The 18,521-nt window shown below is 46.6% G+C and overlaps 1 protein-coding gene across 2 annotated transcripts in view; it reads right to left on the minus strand.

The window, feature by feature from the left end:
- Positions 1-12,308: 12,308 nt before the first annotated feature.
- ENY2 (ENY2 transcription and export complex 2 subunit) overlaps positions 12,309-18,521 on the minus strand; it is a 48,133-nt gene continuing 41,920 nt past the window's right edge. For both annotated transcript variants that reach the window (XM_075352953.1, XM_075352952.1), the window contains exons 4-5: positions 15,416-15,490; positions 12,309-12,519 (exon numbers count right to left, since the gene is read on the minus strand). In XM_075352953.1, coding sequence (XP_075209068.1) covers positions 12,443-12,519; positions 15,416-15,490 — 152 coding nt within the window. In that variant the 3' untranslated portion in view covers positions 12,309-12,442. The remainder of the gene's footprint in view (positions 12,520-15,415; positions 15,491-18,521) is intronic.

The following is an 18,521-nucleotide window of genomic DNA, read 5'->3' on the forward strand; positions in this document are numbered from 1 at the left end:
TTTTTGTCAACATTTGTCACCCATTGAAATCAATGAGGGCATCAAAAACGCAGGAAAAATGCATGCTAATCAAAAGTGGTGCATTTTACCTGCCTTTTACCTGCGTTTTTGGTACCAAAAATGCAGGTGATTTGTCAGGAAGTGAGGTAACAGGCAAGTGGTCCTGTCCCGTCCCGTCCTCCATGTGTTCCCCGAAGTACCGCTGTCCCCAGGGGAGATGATGTGAAGGACGGGACTATCAGCAGCGGCGGCAGCGAGAGGGAAAAATCAATGTTTTCAGCTGCCAATGTCCATCCCCCTCTCGCTGCCGCCGCTGATAGTTCCGTCCTCCACGTGTTCCCCGAAGTACCACTGTCCCCAGCGTGCATGCACAGGGGAGATGATGTGGAGGACGGGACTATCAGCGGCGGCAGCGAGAGGGGGATGGACATTGGCAGCTGAAAACATTGATTTTTCCCTCTCGCTGCCACCGCCGATAGTCCCGTCCTCCACGTGTTCCCCGAAGTACCACTGTCCCCAGCGTGCACGCACAGGGGAGATGATGTGGAGGACGGGACTATCAGCGGCGGCAGCGAGAGGGAAAAATCAATGTTTTTAGCTGCCAATGTCCATCCCCCTCTTGCTGCCGCCGCTGATAGTCCCGTCCTCCCCGTGTTCTCCGAAGTACCGCTGTCCCCGCACAGGGGAGATGATGGACCCCTCTCACCGCCACCGCTGAAAGTCCCGTCCTCCACGCTCCTGTCAGCTCCACGCAGTAGCGCGATCAGCTGAGCTGTCACTGAGGTTACTCGCGGCCACCGCTGGATCCAGCGGTGGCCGCGGGTAACCTCGGTGACAGCTCAGCTGATTGCGCGGCTGTCTTCATTTGCTGCATGGAGGTGACAGGAGCGGCGGTGTCTGCTGCAGCTCCGGTCACCTCCATGCAGCAGAGCTGGATGCGGCGCTGGACCATCCTGGATTACGCCGGACATTGAGGGCTTTGTCGGGGTTAATAAATTGGTAATGAGGGAATGTGTTTGTGTTTTTTATTTCTAATAAAGGATTTTTCGTGTGTGTGTGTGTTTATTTACTGTAATTTACAGATTAAACATGGAAGGTATCTCGGGGAGACGCCTGACATGATTAATCTAGGACTTATTGGCAGCTATGGGCTGCCAATAACTCCTTATTACCCCGATTTGCCAACGTACCAGGGTAAATCGGGAAGAGCCGGGTACAGTCCCAGAACTGTCGCATATAATGTATGCGGCAATTCTGGGCGGCTGCTGACTGATATTGTTAGGCTGGGGGGCTCCCCATAACGTGGGGCTCCCCATCCTGAGAATACCAGCCTTCAGCCGTATGGCTTTATCTGGCTGGCATTAAAATTGGGGGGGGACCGCACGCCAGTTTTTTTTAATTATTTATTTATTTCTAATTTTTTTTTTTTTCAATTCAACAAGCTTTATGGGCTTGTTTGAACTGAAAAATACATGAAACAATTGTTGACAAAACTGCAGCCAAAAACGCACCTAAAAAGCACCTACATTTTTTATGACATTTCCAGGCTCTCTCTGACAAGGTGCAGTTTTGGCTGCAGTTTTGGCTGCAGTTTGTGAACACGAAAAAGAAGCAGCGTGCGCATGTAGCCTAAAGCCCATGGCACTGTGGCTAACCTCCCTAGATGTGAAAGGAAAAGAAAAATTGACGAGAGATTTCAACGCAAGATTGTGCGGATGGTGGATAAAGAACCTCGACTAACATCCAAACAAGTTCAAGCTGCCCTGCAGTCCGAGGGTATAACCATACTATCCGTCGGCGTCTGAATGAAAAAAGAATGTATGGTAGGATACCCAGGAAGACCCCACTTCTTACCCCGAGACATAAAAAAGCCAGGCTGGAGTTTGCCAAAACTTACCTGAGAAAGCCTAAAACATTTTGGAAGAATGTTCTCTGGTCAGATGAGACAAAAGTAGAGCTTTTTGGGAAAAGTCATTAACATAGAGTTTACAGGAAAAAAAAAAAAAAAAGGCATTCAAAGAAAAGAACACTGTCCCTACAGTCAAACATGGCAGAGGTTCCCTGAAGTTTTGGGGTTGCTTTGCTGCCTCTGGCACTGGACTGCTTGACCATGTGCATGGCATTATGAAGTCTGAAGACTACCAACAAGTTTTGCAGCATAATGTAGGGCCCAGTGTGAGAAAAATTCATTTCTGATTTCAGGCAAATTAAAGGGGATTTTTGCCTATAAACCTAGCTGCAGATTTAATGGTTATTGGGGTCAAGTGCTAACAATTGTCTGTAGACAACTTGGTATAATGTAGGGCCCAGTGTGAGAAAGCTGGTCTTCAGAGGTCATGGGTGTCTTCCAGTAGGACAATGACCCAAAATAGAATTCAAAAAGCACTAGAAAATGGTTTAATAGAAAGCACTGGAGACTACTAAAGTGGCCAGCAATGAGTCCAGACCTGAATCCCATAGAACACCTGTGGAGAGATCTCAAAATGGCAGTTTGGAGACGGCCCCCTTCAAATCTCAGGGACCTGGAGCAGTTTGCCAAAGAAGAATGGTCTAAAATTCCTGCAGAGCATTGTAAGAAACTCATTTGATGGTTACCGGAAGCGGTTGTTCGCAGTTATTTTGGCTAAAGGTTTTGCAACCAAGTATTAGGCTAAGGGTGCCAATACTTTTGTCTGGCCCATTTTTGGATTTTTGTGTGAAATGATGAATTATTTGATTTTTGTTTCATTCTCTCTTGTTTTTTCATTGCAAGCAAAATAAATGAAGATAATAATACAAAAGAATGTGATTGCAAACATTGTCAAGAAGAAACTGAGTATTATCTGACAGAATTGCAGGGGTGCCAATACTTTTGGCCGGCACTATCTTTTCTCATGTTCATACCTGAAGGGAACCTAGTTCCCATTAGAAAAATCCATTTAACTTCCTTTTGGAGCAAAAGCTCCTTCAAATTTCCACCTCTTTTAGGCAATTTCACTTTTTCTATTGCATTAACCTGCATGCGGTTTTAAAAAAATGTAGGGAGGCTCCTGATAAACTTCTTGTTATGTTGTTGGCATCGTATGCATGTTCCGACACCCTCTTTCTCAGGGGACGTGACGTGCTGCCGATATACTGTAAACAACAAGAGGGTCATATAAGTGCAGACACCGGCCCTGTGGTTTGTGCAAATATATGGTCAACACGAAGAATTTTTCATCCGATGCAAACAGTAGGAATTTTGAAATAAATTCTATGACCAATTGCGGCACAGACTATGTAATCTATTTGATTTCTTGTATAACATGTCATTTACAGTATATCGGCAGCACGTCACGTCCCCTGAGAAAGAGGGTGTCGGAACATGCATACGATGCCAACAACATTACAACAAGAAGTTTATCAGGAGCCAAAAATCACACAAATAAGTTGTAAAAATAAGATGAAAAAAAAACCACCGGCAATTGGTTACCCACAAGAGGGTCATATAAGTGCGGACACAGGTCCTGTGGTTTGCGCAAATTTATGGACAACACGAAGAATTTTTCATCCTATGCAAACAGTAGGAATTTTTTCAGAACATGCATACGATGCCAACAACATTACAACAAGAGGTTTAGCAGGAGCCTCCCAACATTTTTTAAAAACGCATGCGGGAAATTTGAACAGCATGCAGGTTAATACAACAGCAAAAGTGAGTGCCTAAAAGAGGTGGAAATTTGAAGGAGCTTTTGCTCCTAAAGGAGGTTGAATGGATTTTTTTTTTAATGGGAACTAGGTTGTAGATCTCTGCAGTTCATCCAGAGTGATCATGGGCCTCTTTACGAGCTATAAATCTAATTCGATCCTGTAATACCTTTTTTAGTGGTTCTGAATCATATAGAACGGGGATATATTTATGATTTTTTTAATATCGTTAAATTGGGGACTATAAGTGGTAACAAATGAAATTGTTTTATTTTTGTCATTATAACATCTCATATATCATATAACATATAGCATATCAGACTCTCCCCTACCGTGGAAAGCTTCAAGAGGAACCTCAAGACCCACCTCTTCCAACAAGCCTACAACCTACAATAGCCCTCAGTCCAGTACACCACTGCGCAACCAGCTCTGCCCTCACCTATTGTACCATCACCCATTCCCTGTAGACTGAGCCCTCGTGGGCAGGGTCCTCTCTCCTTCTGTAGACTGTGAGCCCTCGCGGGCAGGGTCCTCTCTCCTCCTGTACCAGTCTGTTTTGTACTGTTAATGATTGTTGTACGTATACCCTCTTTCACTTGTAACGCGCCATGGAATAAATGGCGCTATAATAATAAATAATAATATTTATTCTCCTTACAGGATCGAATTAGATTTATAGCTCGTAAGGCTCCTACCCTAAAAAAAAAAATAGTCTGTCACCTTCCTATTTCTCATCTGATTATAATGCAAAAAAGGATAATTGGTTACAAAGTAAAGGCTTTTATCTATGCGGTCATAACATTTGTACATGTTGTAGTGTGGCAAGTCCATCAAAAAACTTTGAATCATTTGTTACATCTAAAATATATCCCATTACTCGTTACATCAATTGCAATAGTACTAATGTTGTTTATTTGATCTCATGTACGAGCTTTCGGGTTCAGTATGTGGGATGCACGTCGGGTGCGTTAAAAATTCGAATCCACAGACGCTTGTCTGATGCTAGGAATAAATTAAACTTTAAATGTTCAGCGGCTTCGAAACATTTTTCGGAGGTACATCAGGGTGATCTTACCTACTGTTCCATTCAGGGTATAGAAAGAGTTAACCCCCCGAGGAGAGGGGGAGATCTCAGGAGACTATTGTTGGGCCAAGAGACATCCAGTGGTATGAATATCAGACATGATGTGAATTATTTTTATAATTGACTATCTTTAGTTAATTGTTTTAATATTGTTTGACAATACTTGAGGGGTGATAAGAGTAAAATTGTAAATTCTATGTGTCAGTGGCAGTTTGTGGTGGGTGGAATTCCCTGCCTTCATTCTTGGTGCAGGTGTAGGTGTTGCAATTAGATTACAAGATGCCTGGATTAGTTGTTTAGTTACACACATCGAGGAAGGACGAATGTCCGAAACATGTCTGTGTGTACACCAGACTTAAGGCATCCCGGGGAGGATTGTGTCATGAATTTGTTTTTTATCCTTCATGCACCAGTGATTGTACATCTTTTTAGAAGAATTTTGGAATAAAATTGATTTTAGAAGAGCGGACGCGGGAGAATTTTTCCTTATACAGCTGTAAAATTGTGCCGCTAGGCTTCCTTTATGGCCTCATCCATACGATAAAGCGGTGTTGTATGGTGCCTCGGTTTTCGGTTGTAGAACTGACCATTATCCCTGTAGGACACCTGTGTAATATGGCATCCATTGGAGCATCATATCATACAACTAGGGTTATGGAACTATTTGCCCATCCTGTCTTCTAGATAACAAACATCCATGTAGGACATCTACCTTCTTATTGTTTCTTGGAATGTATCCTGCATCTATTAATATGACTATGGGGGTTTCATGATCAGATTTCAATGGACTAAAGGACGCTAATGAAAGCAAAATTACAAGAAGGGAATTTTGTTTACTTACCGTAAATTCCTTTTCTTCTAGCTCCAATTGGGAGACCCAGACAATTGGGTGTATAGCTACTGCCTCCGGAGGCCGCACAAAGTACTACACTTAAAAGTGTAAGGCCCCTCCCCTTGTGGCTATACACCCCCCCGTGGGAGCACGGGTCCTTCAGTTTTAGTGCAAAAGCAAGAAGGAGGAAAGCCAATAACTGTTTCAAAAACAAATTCAATCCGATAAACAATATCGGAGAACGTAAGTTATTAACATGAACAACATGTGCACCCGAAAAACAAATACCCTCAGAAAAACAGGGCGGGTGCTGGGTCTCCCAATTGGAGCTAGAAGAAAAGGAATTTACGGTAAGTAAACAAAATTCCCTTCTTCTTTTTCGCTCCTAATTGGGAGACCCAGACAATTGGGACGTCCAAAAGCAGTCCCTGGGTGGGTAAAATAATACCTCGCGATCGGGCTGTCAGGCAGCCCTTTCTTACAGGTGGGCCACCGCCGCCTGCAGGACTTGTCTACCTAGGCTGGCATCCGCCGAAGCGTAGGTATGCACCTGATAATGCTTGGTGAAAGTGTGCAGACTCGACCAGGTAGCCGCCTGGCACACCTGCTGAGCCGTAGCCTGATGCCGTAATGCCCAGGACGCACCCACGGCTCTGGTAGAATGGGCCTTCAGTCCAGAAGGAGTCGGAAGCCCAGCAGAACGGTAGGCGTGAAGAATTGGTTCCTTGATCCACCGTGCAAGGGTGGATTTGGAAGCTTGCGACCCTTTATGCTGACCAGCGACCAGGATAAAGAGTGCATCCGAACGGCGCAGAGACGCCGTGCGGGAAATGTAGATCCTGAGTGCTCTCACCAGGTCCAACAGATGTAAACCCTTTTCAAATTGGTGAACTGGATGCGGACACAAAGATGGTAAAGTGATATCCTGATTGAGATGAAAGGAAGATACCACCTTGGGAAGAAACTCTGGAATTGGACGCAGTACTACCTTGTCTTGGTGAAACACCAGGAAGGGAGATTTGCAAGATAACGCCGCCAGCTCTGACACTCTCCGAAGAGACGTGATCGCCACCAGAAAAGCCACTTTCTGTGAAAGCCGAGAAAAGGAAATCTCCTTCATAGGCTCGAAAGGTGGCTTCTGGAGAGCAATCAGAACCTTGTTCAGATCCCAGGGTTCCAATGGCCGCTTGTAAGGGGGAATGATATGACAAACCCCTTGCAGGAACGTGCGTACCTTAGGAAGTCGCGCCAGGCGCTTCTGAAAGAATACGGATAGCGCAGAGACTTGTCCTTTAAGGGAGCTAAGCGACAAACCTTTTTCCAACCCAGACTGCAGGAAGGAAAGAAAAATAGGCAATGCAAATGGCCAGGGAGAAACTCCCTGAGCAGAGCACCAAGATAAGAATATCTTCCACCTTCTGTGGTAGATCTTGGCGGAGGATGGTTTCCTAGCCTGTCTCATGGTGGCAACAACATCATGAGATAAACCTGAGGTCCCTAGGATCCAGGACTCAATGGCCACACAGTCAGGTTCAGGGCCGCAGAATTCAGATGGAAAAACGGCCCTTGAGACAGCAAGTCTGGACGGCCTGGTAGCGCCCACGGTTGTCCTACCGTGAGATGCCACAGATCCGGGTACCACGACCTCCTTGGCCAGTCTGGAGCGACGAGAATGGCGCAACGGCAGTCGGACCTGATTTTGCGGATCACTCTGGGCAACAATGCCAGAGGTGGGAACACATAAGGTAGTCGGAACTGCGACCAATCCTGAACTAAGGCGTCTGCCGCCAGAGCTCGGTGATCGTGAGACCGTGCCATGAAAACCGGGACCTTGTTGTTGTGCCGTGACGCCATCAGGTCGACGTCCGGCATTCCCCAGCGGCGACAGATCTCCTGAAACACGTCCGGGTGAAGGGACCATTCCCCTGCGTCCATGCCCTGGCGACTGAGAAAGTCTGCTTCCCAGTTTTCCACGCCTGGGATGTGAACTGCGGATATGGTGGATGCTGTGTTTTCCACCCACGTCAGAATCCGCCGGACTTCTTGAAAGGCTTGTCGACTGCGTGTTCCCCCTTGGTGGTTGATGTACGCCACCGCTGTGGAATTGTCCGACTGAATCCGGATCTGCTTGCCCTCCAGCCACTGTTGGAAGGCTCGCAGAGCAAGATAGACTGCTCTGATTTCCAGAACATTGATCTGAAGGGTGGACTCTCTCTGAGTCCACGTACCCTGAGCCCTGTGGTGAAGAAACACTGCTCCCCACCCTGATAGGCTCGCATCTGTCGTGACCACCGCCCAGGATGGGGGTAGGAACGACTTTCCTTTTGACAATGAGGTGGGAAGAAGCCACCATCGGAGAGAGTCCTTGGTTGCCTGAGAGAGGGAGACATCCCTGTCGAGGGACGTCGACTTCCTGTCCCATTGGCGGAGAATGTCCCATTGTAGAGGGCGCAGATGAAACTGCGCGAAAGGGACTGCTTCCATTGCTGCCACCATCTTCCCTAGGAAATGCATGAGGCGCCTCAAGGAGTGGGACTGGTTCTGCAGGAGAGATTGCACCCCTGTCTGCAGAGAGCACTGCTTGTCCAGTGGAAGCTTCACTATCGCTGAGAGAGTATGAAACTCCATGCCAAGATATGTTATTGATTGGGTCGGGGTTAGATTTGACTTTGAAAAGTTTATAATCCACCCGAAACTCTGGAGAGTCTTCAGTGCCACGTTCAGACTGTGTTGGCATGCCTCTTGAGAGGGTGCCTTTATAAGTAGATCGTCCAAATACGGGATCACGGAGTGACCCTGCGAGTGCAGGACAGCTACTACTGCTGCCATGACCTTGGTGAAGACCCGAGGGGCTGTTGCCAGCCCGAAAGGTAACGCTACGAACTGCAGGTGTTCGCTTTCTATAACGAAGCGTAGAAAACGCTGATGCTCTGGCGCAATCGGCACGTGAAGATAAGCATCCTTGATGTCTATTGATGCTAAGAAATCTCCTTGAGACATTGAGGCTATGACGGAGCGGAGAGATTCCATCCGGAACCTCCTGGTTTTTACGTGTTTGTTGAGCAACTTTAGATCCAGGACGGGCCGAAAGGACCCGTCCTTCTTTGGCACCACAAACAGATTGGAGTAAAAACCGTGACCTTGTTCCTGAAGAGGAACGGAAGTCACCACTCCTTCCGCCTTTAGAGCGGTCACCGCCTGCAGCAGAGCATCGGCTCGGTCGGGCGGTGGGGAAGTTCTGAAGAAACGAGTTGGAGGACGAGAGACGAATTCTATCCTGTACCCGTGAGACAGAATGTCCCTCACCCAACGGTCTTTGACCTGTGACAGCCAAATGCCGCCAAAGCGGGAGAGCCTGCCACCGACCGAGGATGCGGAGAGAGGAGGCTGAAAGTCATGAGGAAGCCGTCTTGGTAACGGTTCTTCCTGCTGTCTTTTTTGGGCGTGACTGCGTCCGCCAAGAATCTGAGCCTCTCTGATCCTTTTGAGTCCTCTTGGACGAGGAGAATTGGGACCTGCCTGAGCCTCGAAAGGACCGAAAACCAGACTGACCCCTCCTTTGTTGGGGCTTGTTTTGTCTGTGTTGAGGTAAGGAAGAGTCCTTACCCTTGGAGTGTTTAATGATTTCATCCAAACGCTCCCCAAACAATCGGTCACGAGAAAAGGGCAAACTGGTTAAGCACTTCTTGGAAGCAGAATCTGCTTTCCATTCTCTCAACCACAGGGCTCTGCGCAAAACCACGGAGTTGGCTGACGCCACCGCCGTACGGCTCGTAGAGTCCAGGACAGCATTAATCGCGTAAGACGCAAATGCAGACATTTGAGAGGTCAATGGTGCCACCTGCGGGGCAGATGTACGTGTGACCGAGTCGACTTGTATAAGCCCAGCTGAAATAGCTTGGAGTGCCCATACGGCTGCAAAAGCTGGCGCCAACGACGCTCCAATAGCTTCATAGATGGATTTCAGCCAGAGCTCCATCTGCCTGTCAGTGGCATCTTTAAGTGCCGCTCCATCTTCTACTGCAACTAAGGATCTAGCTGCAAGCCTGGAGATTGGAGGGTCCACCTTGGGACACTGGGTCCAACCCTTGACCACGTCAGGGGGAAAAGGATAGCGTGTATCTTTAAGCCGTTTAGAAAACCGCTTCTCAGGATAAGCGTGGTGTTTCTGGATTGCATCTCTAAAGTCAGCGTGGTCCAGAAAAGTGCTTAATTTACGCTTGGGATATCTGAAATGGAATTTCTCCTGCTGTGAAGCTGCCTCCTCCTCAGTAGGAGCTGGCGGAGAAATATCTAACATCCTATTGATGGACGCTATAAGATCATTCACTATGGCGTCACCATCCGGTGTATCCAGATGGAGAGCGGACCCAGGATCAGAATCTTGATCAGTTACATCCGCCTCATCACCCATAGATTCGTCCCGCTGGGATCCTGACCAGTGAGACGAAGTTGAGGGCCCCTCATAACGAGCCCGCTTAGGTTGTCTGGGACTGTCGTCCGAGTCAGAATCGTCACCCTGGGGTGCATGTGACACCCCCGGAGCTTGGAAGTGTTCCAGCTGAGGGGGACCAGGGAGCAATGATGCCACAGTGTCCATGGTCTGAGTTACTGGTCTAGACTGCAATGTTTCAAGAATCTTTGACATGGTCATAGACAATCTGTCAGCAAAAGCTGCAAACTCCGTTCCTGTCACCTGGACAGCATCCACAGGTGGTACACCCTGGGTCACGTCCAGCAGAGGCCCCGGCTGTGCAAGTTGCACAGGGGCCGAGCACTGCACACAATGGGGGTCAGTGGAACCTGCCGGTAGAGCAGCCCCACATGCGGTACAGGCAGCATATAATGTCTGTGCCTTGGCACCCTTGCGTTTTGCGGACGACATGCTGTTGCCTCCTTGTAATCTAGGAGGGTATATAGCCGAGAATCACCAGCGACCGTACAGTACAAAGTATTTGCAAACACAAAATACTCAGTATACAAACGGCACAAGTGGGGGTGAGCCCTTGAGGGCTGCTTACCGCCCGCTGAACAGCGGGTATGAGGCCGTAGAATCCCGTGTCTGGGTCTCCCCGTCTCCCCTCTGCAGCTCAGCGTGCAGGCAGGAATGGCTGCTGGCGTTCTGTGAAGAGGGGCGGACCGTGGGCGTGCCACAAACAAAGAGCGGGAAACTGCGTCCTACTGTGCCTGGTGTGAGGGCTGGAGTATGTAAAAACGACTCCAGCCCTCAGCGCTGATGCTCTGTACAGCGTCCCGCCCTCCTCCTGACTGGCAGGTGCGGAGGCGGGAACGAACGAACTAGGCCGCAAAAGCCGGGGACTGTAGTAATAAGCGCGGCCGTGATATATGCACGGCCAGCGCGGAAGTCCCCGGCGCACCACAAGTCCCAGCCGCGTCGCAGTCCCAGCGGCCGGCGCGACCGTTCTCCCTGAGTCTACCCACTCAGCTAAGCTGAAGTGAGGAAATGGCACAAGCGCAGCAGCGCTGTTGTCCCCGGCGCACTAACACACCCAGCAATGCTGCGGTGTGCGCGCGTATGCACGGGGACACAGAGTACCTTGACGGAGCAGGGCCATGTCCCTGACGATACTCAGCTCCAAATCCAGCGGCTTCTCCAGGGGCTGCGGATGGAGCACGGTCTCTGTGCCTGGAGACCGGTAAAATCCCACTTCGCCCAGAGCCCTAATGGGGATGGGGAAGGAATCAGCATGTGGGCTCCAGCCTCCGTACCCGCAATGGGTACCTCAACCTTAACAAGCACCACCGACAGAAAGTGGGGTGAGAAGGGAGCATGCTGGGGACCCTTGTATGGGTCCTCTTTTCTTCCATCTGACATAGTCAGCAGCTGCTGCTGACTAAACAGTGGAGCTATGCGTGCGTGTCTGACCTCCTTCGCACAAAGCAAAAAACTGAAGGACCCGTGCTCCCACGGGGGGGTGTATAGCCAGAAGGGGAGGGGCCTTACACTTTTAAGTGTAGTACTTTGTGCGGCCTCCGGAGGCAGTAGCTATACACCCAATTGTCTGGGTCTCCCAATTAGGAGCGAAAAAGAAATCAAATATACAATTAAGGTGGTACAGACATCGCTTGTTCACGCTGTCTATGACACCGTTACTATTACGACTCATATGGAATATAATACATGGTTTGAGAGGCCATTTATTAGTTACTATGTAATTACGGGATAGTACGACATGTACTGTATGTGTTAGACTATAGAAAAACTTAAGTGTTACATACTCGTTGAGACGCTTTCAAACCTTGTCCTAGAAAATGTACAAAACATCTGGCCCAATTGTCTCCCTCCATCCCCGGTGTAGAACATCCGACACCATTGTCTCCCCCTTTCCGGTGTAGAACATCCAGCCCCATTGTCTCCCCCCATCCCCGTGTAGAACATTCGGCCCCATTGTCTCCCCCCTCCCGGTGTAGAACATCGGGCCCCATTGTCTCCCCCCTCCCAGTGTATAACATCCGGCCCCATTGTCTCCCTCCATCCCCGGTGTAGAACATCCGGCCCCATTGTCTTCCCCCTCCCGGTGTAGAACATCCGGCCCCATTGTCTCCCCCTTCCCGGTGTATAACATCCGGCCCTGAACCATGTCGTCTGCCTTTACTAACATGACAGAACGGCTGGTGGTAAAGAGCCGACTGATAAACGTGCAGTCCTGTAATAGGAACTAGGTTGGGGCAAAGCTATCCAATAAGAAGCAAAGAAGCAACATCTTTGTTTGGCAATGATTTATTTGGTTACATGATACAAATTATGTAATAAAAAACAGCTCGAAAATGGAAAACAAGTTGTGCAAAACACACATAGATAAAAAAAAAAACAAAACAAAACACATAGGCAAATGAAGTTAAAGACTGGCATGCTGGGCAAGGAAAGCCCTTATCCTCTGTAACAGCTCTTTCTTCACACTGTCAGGCACCAGGGCTGGAGAGAAAAAGGGAACAATGATTAGACTGATTCATCTCTAGAAATATGGAAAAATATATGGGTTATTTGCTTTTCCCCTCCAAACAAAATGTACCATTAAAATGTGCTAGTAGTACAAAATCGATTCAACATAATATACTTTTATTTCCAAGGGTGACTCGACTTTCAGCTGTGAGCACGGTCCTGACAGCTCCCCTTCCAGCTTGTGTATGACAGCAGAAGGTTTACTGTGAGCGGAGGGGGCTGGCTGCCTGCTCAAGTCAAGTGCTCAGCTTTCTTTAAATACAATAGGCCGTGGCAGAGAAGGGGCTGATCTAGCTACTGAAATCAGAGACAGGTGACCTAAAGTGGAGTTACTGGAGTTTCCAGGACGCACCCTAAACTGTGGGTGCTGTATGTGTTTGGAGCAGGACACCTCTGTGTGGAAGGTGGTGGACACCTGCAAACTCAAATGCACAGACATCAAGCCTTTCCGAAATGTCAGCAGAAAGACAATGCTTTTAACCCCTTAACTACCAGTCTATTTTGAGTCTATAGGTATCAGAGTATGCAATGACAGGTCAGGGGCCCCCCATGCTGGCCCTCAGGCTTGGGAGCCTGCACTGTCCCTTATCTCTGAGGTAGGCTTGACGGTAGCCAGGTCCGAGCCCCCAGGATGACCGTGACGCCTGTCTTAAGCCCTCATTTTACTCCTCCTCTCACCTCACCTACCATTAGGCCGGGCAACCCAATAATGAAACCCCACAAAACGATACAGACAGGGGAGAACGGAAACTCATACACACTACACTTAAAACACACAGGAGAGACAAAAAGTGTACAGGGGAGCAAAATAGAAGAAATAAAAAAAAAGGAGGAGGGAATGAAGTAACGCTCAACAGGGAAAAGTTCAGACTACTCAATATCACAACAAAGATCACCATCAACAGGTTCACCAACAAAACCGGTATCGCTTGGAGTAAAAGCTGAAGCTATAATCGGCACCAAGTAGTGAGATCCAGGATCTTATATAGGAACTAGATGACTGATTGGCAACCTGAGCTCCTAGCAAAGTTTCTGGTGCTAAGTTGTATTTCTCAGTGCAATACTTAGAGGCACATACTCTACATGCATCACTAGCTAGCTTATTAAATCTTTAAAAAAGCATGGGAATTATAAAAGGTAAAAAAAAAACAACCATTTGCTTCTGTGTCACCATATCCTGAGAACTGACTTTAACATTTTTCTGTTAATTGCATGACAAGCTGCATTTTCCCTGGTATACCTCTTTCACATCAGTTTTTAGGAGGTGGAATTAAAAAAAAACAAAAAAAAAAAAACAAAAAAAAAAACACAACTAAATAAAAAACACATCTGCTCCTTAGAGGGCTTGTTACCAGTATGTAATAAATACATCCTTAGATAAATAAATCTATGTAAAAGTCAAAGAAAAAGTTATTGCTGAAAAGGGAGACCAGTGACCGCGCCAAATTTTTCAAATGTATCTCTTTAATCCAGATAGTCACACCACACAAAATAGTTAATTTCCCTTATGTCCACTTTAGATCAGCACCATCTGTAAAATGTTTTTTTATGTTGTTAGACGCTTTAATAGGATTTTCAGTGCTGCAAAGCATTCAAGTGAAGTAAAGCACGGACAACAACAAAGGCGGCCCCTACACCGGCCGCGATCACCGAGGGGTCCATTGTGCCTGCAAGAAGCAGGTAATAGGACACCGTGGGAACAGAGGACAAGGGAGAATATATACGTGTGTGTGTGTGTGTGTGTGTGTGTGTGTGTGTGTGTGTGTGTGTGTGTGTGTGTGTGTGTGTGTGTGTGTGTGTGTATACACACGTACAATGGCATAATAGGGGACAAGAAGGGGCCCAAAATGAGGACATTACCACAGGGGGCCAACAACATGGGCCCATTACCACAGGGGGACAACAACATCGGCTCATTACCACAGGGTCCTGCATTTCCCACCCTAGGCTTATACTCTAGTCAATAAGACTTCCCAGTTTTTTTGTGTGATAAAAGTAGGGCCTCAGCTTATACGCGGGTCGGCTTATACTCGGGTCGGCTTATACTCTAGTATATACGGCACTCATCAGTACATACATTTTTTTTTTTGGAAAAAATAAAAAAAAAAAAAAAAAAAAAAGGGCCTCCAGGGCATGCTGCACATTTCGAATATGACTGCACTGGAGGATTATGGCTTCCTGATCGCTTCACATCTGATTCTTCTGAAATCTTTGTCAAATAACATGCCTTTCGCAACACTTTTTTTTTTTTTTTTTTAAAAAACAAAAAACTTTTGAGGATTCTAAGATCAAACTCCAATATCTTAGCAACTTTAAGAGTGTTGTGTCCCTGCAAGACTTGTAACAATTCTATACTTTTTAGAGTCAGTTAAAAGGGAACCCGTCATGTAAAAACAAAAAAAAAAACAAAAAACACTACTGACCTGCAGACTGAGTTATTCTGCAGGTTAATAGTGTTCTGAATCCGTATGGCTAACAGCACCGAAATCCCGGCTGCGGGGAGGAAATTAACTTTATTCCTCCCCGCAGCCTCTGGTTTTCAGTCACATAGGTGTGGACGGTGCCGTTTCAATCAACGCTCAGCACATAGTGAGTGGCGGCTGCAGCAGCGCCCCGACACTGACTGACAGCTGACTCATCAGTGCATAGCTGAGAATAACACCCTACCACATTTGTCTAGCGCTTTGCTATAGATGGCTATATAATATTATATATATATATATATATATATATATATATATATATATATATATATATATATATATATATATATATATATATATATATATATATATATATATATATATACATACATACATACATATACACACACACACACACACACACACACACACACTCTATCACTCACCTCTGCCTTTGGGAGTAATTTCTGCGACCAGGTCGTCCACAGTGACATGTTCAAGTCCCTTCTCATTAATCACATCTATAAAATGAACACAGACTGTTAGAGTTCAGCTTAGCGCAATAAAAGAACAAATTCCATCAAAAATACTAGACAGTGGAAAGATCATGGACAGATGTTTTCTAAACTAGTGGACATATGAAGGATTATTTAAAGGACTTCGCTGACATAATGTACCCCAGCAATTTTTAATTTTATCAACATTATACATTAGGCCATTATTAAAAGGGAAGGTATTGTCAGAAAAAAAAAATTTCAATAACTGAAAAAATGTAAAGTAATATTTTAATGTTTTGTTTAAATATTTTTTTTAATTGAGCAAAATATATATATAAAAAAAAAAAAAAAACATAAAAAGTTTAATATTTTCCACTGTTAAACACTAGGGGGAGCAGCTTCTGAAATCCTACAGAAATTCCACTGTATAAAAAGCTCACATTACAACTGCAGTAAAAGTGGGCGGAGTCTGCTCTCCTGTGTGTGATGGCACGCCTCCTCCCTCCTAATCTGAGTGTTTACAACACATAACAGAGACTGACATGTAGGAACACAGTGCAGAGCCATTTTGTTGGTGACCAGAAATGTATAAAGTGTCACCAAGGACAGCAGGAGAATCATACAGGGTAGGATTAAATACACAGCTCAGCACAGTATCACACAGGATAGGATTAGATACACAGCCGTGCAGACAGTATCAGCGGCGGTACTCACATGCAGTGGCGCACACACACACACACACACACACACACACACACCAGCGGCGGGCAGAGAGGAGGGAGGGGGTGTCACCGGAGACTAACGGGGGGGTGGGAGGGTAGGCAGCCCGTACCCACATATCCCGGCGGTTGACAGGGGTATAGTGGAGCAAAACAGCATACTCTGTGAGCTCCACAATGATGGCACTGATCTCCTCCCTCTGCTGTGATCTGGGGGCGCGTCCAGGTAACAACAGACGCCCACTGTAACGTAAAAGATAGGTGGGGGGGTTGGATCCCGACCACTGTTCTCTATGCACAGGTGCTGCCATAAAAGGAGTGTGTAACTGTCGTTACACACACAGCAAATCCAACATGGCCCCCAGTGCATACAGTAAAATTAGAATTACAGAACAACTAAATAAGCTGCGATTTTCATTTTGTATTAAAAATACTTTATTTCATAATCACCATTTTTAATACAAAAATAAAAAAAAAACACACGATAGATTACCTTTGAAGAAAAAAACACGATGGCTCGAGTGTGCCTTGTGCATACCTGTTTAAGTTAACATGATGACATTTCTGGAAAGTCGGCCATGATGATTCCCCTAATGTAGATTACACTTACCATGATGCTGGAGGACGGTGGGAGGGGCAAGCGTGGGGTTGGGTTGGGGAATAGGTCTTATCATATTGCACTTTGTATTGGGATATATACACTGGCCTTTGGAGGAGACAGAAGTCACTTCTGATAAGAGATTATACAGGCACAACATTAAGGGGTCTCAGTTGCCGCTTTCTGAGGCAACATTTTCCTGCTTGTTTTATCACAGGAGTGGGTGTTTCTCCTGCATTCGTAGTCCTCCGAGTTCATAAAAAATAAAGTCAGTGAAGTATGATCTCTTGTGGCTGCTAAACTCCCATCATTGACTTGATTTCTGATGAACTCCCGCTCCTGTGATAAAACAGGCAGGAAAATGTGATGACTCAGAAAACAGTAGTGTTGTGTCTGTAGTCTCTTATCATAATTGACTTCTGCTTATTCCCCTGGCCAGGCAGTGGTATGTGCCCACCATGAGCTGGAGCCGCTTTGCATGCTCAGACATGACATGACACAGTACACAACTGGAGCACATTATAAGATCATCTCAGCACAGGAACATTTTTATCTTTCTTTCAAAACAGATCCAATTGTGGAACTTGGTATTATTCAAAGATCTATTAAATTAAAATCTACCTTAATTAGTGGAACAACCCATTTCAGTGAGACACAAGCTCCTGAGAGCACAAGTATTTTCCAACTGTTGGGCAAATATTGGGGGCGATATACCGTTGCTGGCATATCCCACTGTATGTCGTATGAATGCAGCATGCTAATTAAAGATAATCAGGATGTTGTACAACATGCTAGCTACAGAACAATATGACAGCTGAACCGCCTATTTATGTATATTGGAAGGAAAGAGCACAAGTTGATTAAAGCTCTTTGATTTGAAGAGAATGAAGGGAATTTTGTTTACTTACCGTAAATTCCTTTTCTTCTAGCTCCAATTGGGAGACCCAGACAATTGGGTGTATAGCTATGCCTCCGGAGGCCACACAAAGTATTACACTAAAAGTGTAAAGCCCCTCCCCTTCAGCCTATACACCCCCCGTGCTGCCACGGGCTCCTCAGTTTTGGTGCAAAAGCAAGAAGGAGGAAAAAATTATAAACTGGTTTAAAGTAAATTCAATCCGAAGGAATATCGGAGAACTGAAACCATTCAACGTGAACAACATGTGTACACAAAAACAGGGGCGGGTGCTGGGTCTCCCAATTGGAGCTAGAAGAAAAGGAATTTACGGTAAGTAAACAAAATTCCCTTCTTCTTTGGCGCTCCATTGGGAGACCCAGACAATTGGGACGTCCAAAAGCAGTCCCTGGGTGGGTAAATAATACCTCATAATAGAGCCGTAACGGCTCCGTCCTACAGGTGGGCAACCGCCGCCTGAAGGACTTGCCTACCTAGGCTGGCATCTGCCGAAGCATAGGTATGCACCTGATAGTGTTTCGTGAAAGTGTGCAGGCTCGACCAGGTAGCCGCCTGACACACCTGCTGAGCCGTAGCCTGGTGTCGCAAGGCCCAGGACGCTCCCACGGCCCTGGTAGAATGGGCCTTCAGCCCTGAGGGAACCGGAAGCCCCGAGGAACGATAAGCTTCGAGAATTGGTTCCTTGATCCACCGAGCCAGGGTTGATTTGGAAGCTTGTGTCCTTTTACGCTGGCCCGCGACAAGGACAAAAGAGTGCATCCGAGCGGCGCAGGGGCGCCGTACGAGAAATGTAGACTCTGAGTGCTCTCACCAGATCTAACA

The sequence above is a fragment of the Anomaloglossus baeobatrachus genome, chromosome 6 (assembly GCF_048569485.1).
Source record: "Anomaloglossus baeobatrachus isolate aAnoBae1 chromosome 6, aAnoBae1.hap1, whole genome shotgun sequence".
NCBI classification, from domain to species: Eukaryota; Metazoa; Chordata; class Amphibia; order Anura; family Aromobatidae; genus Anomaloglossus; species Anomaloglossus baeobatrachus.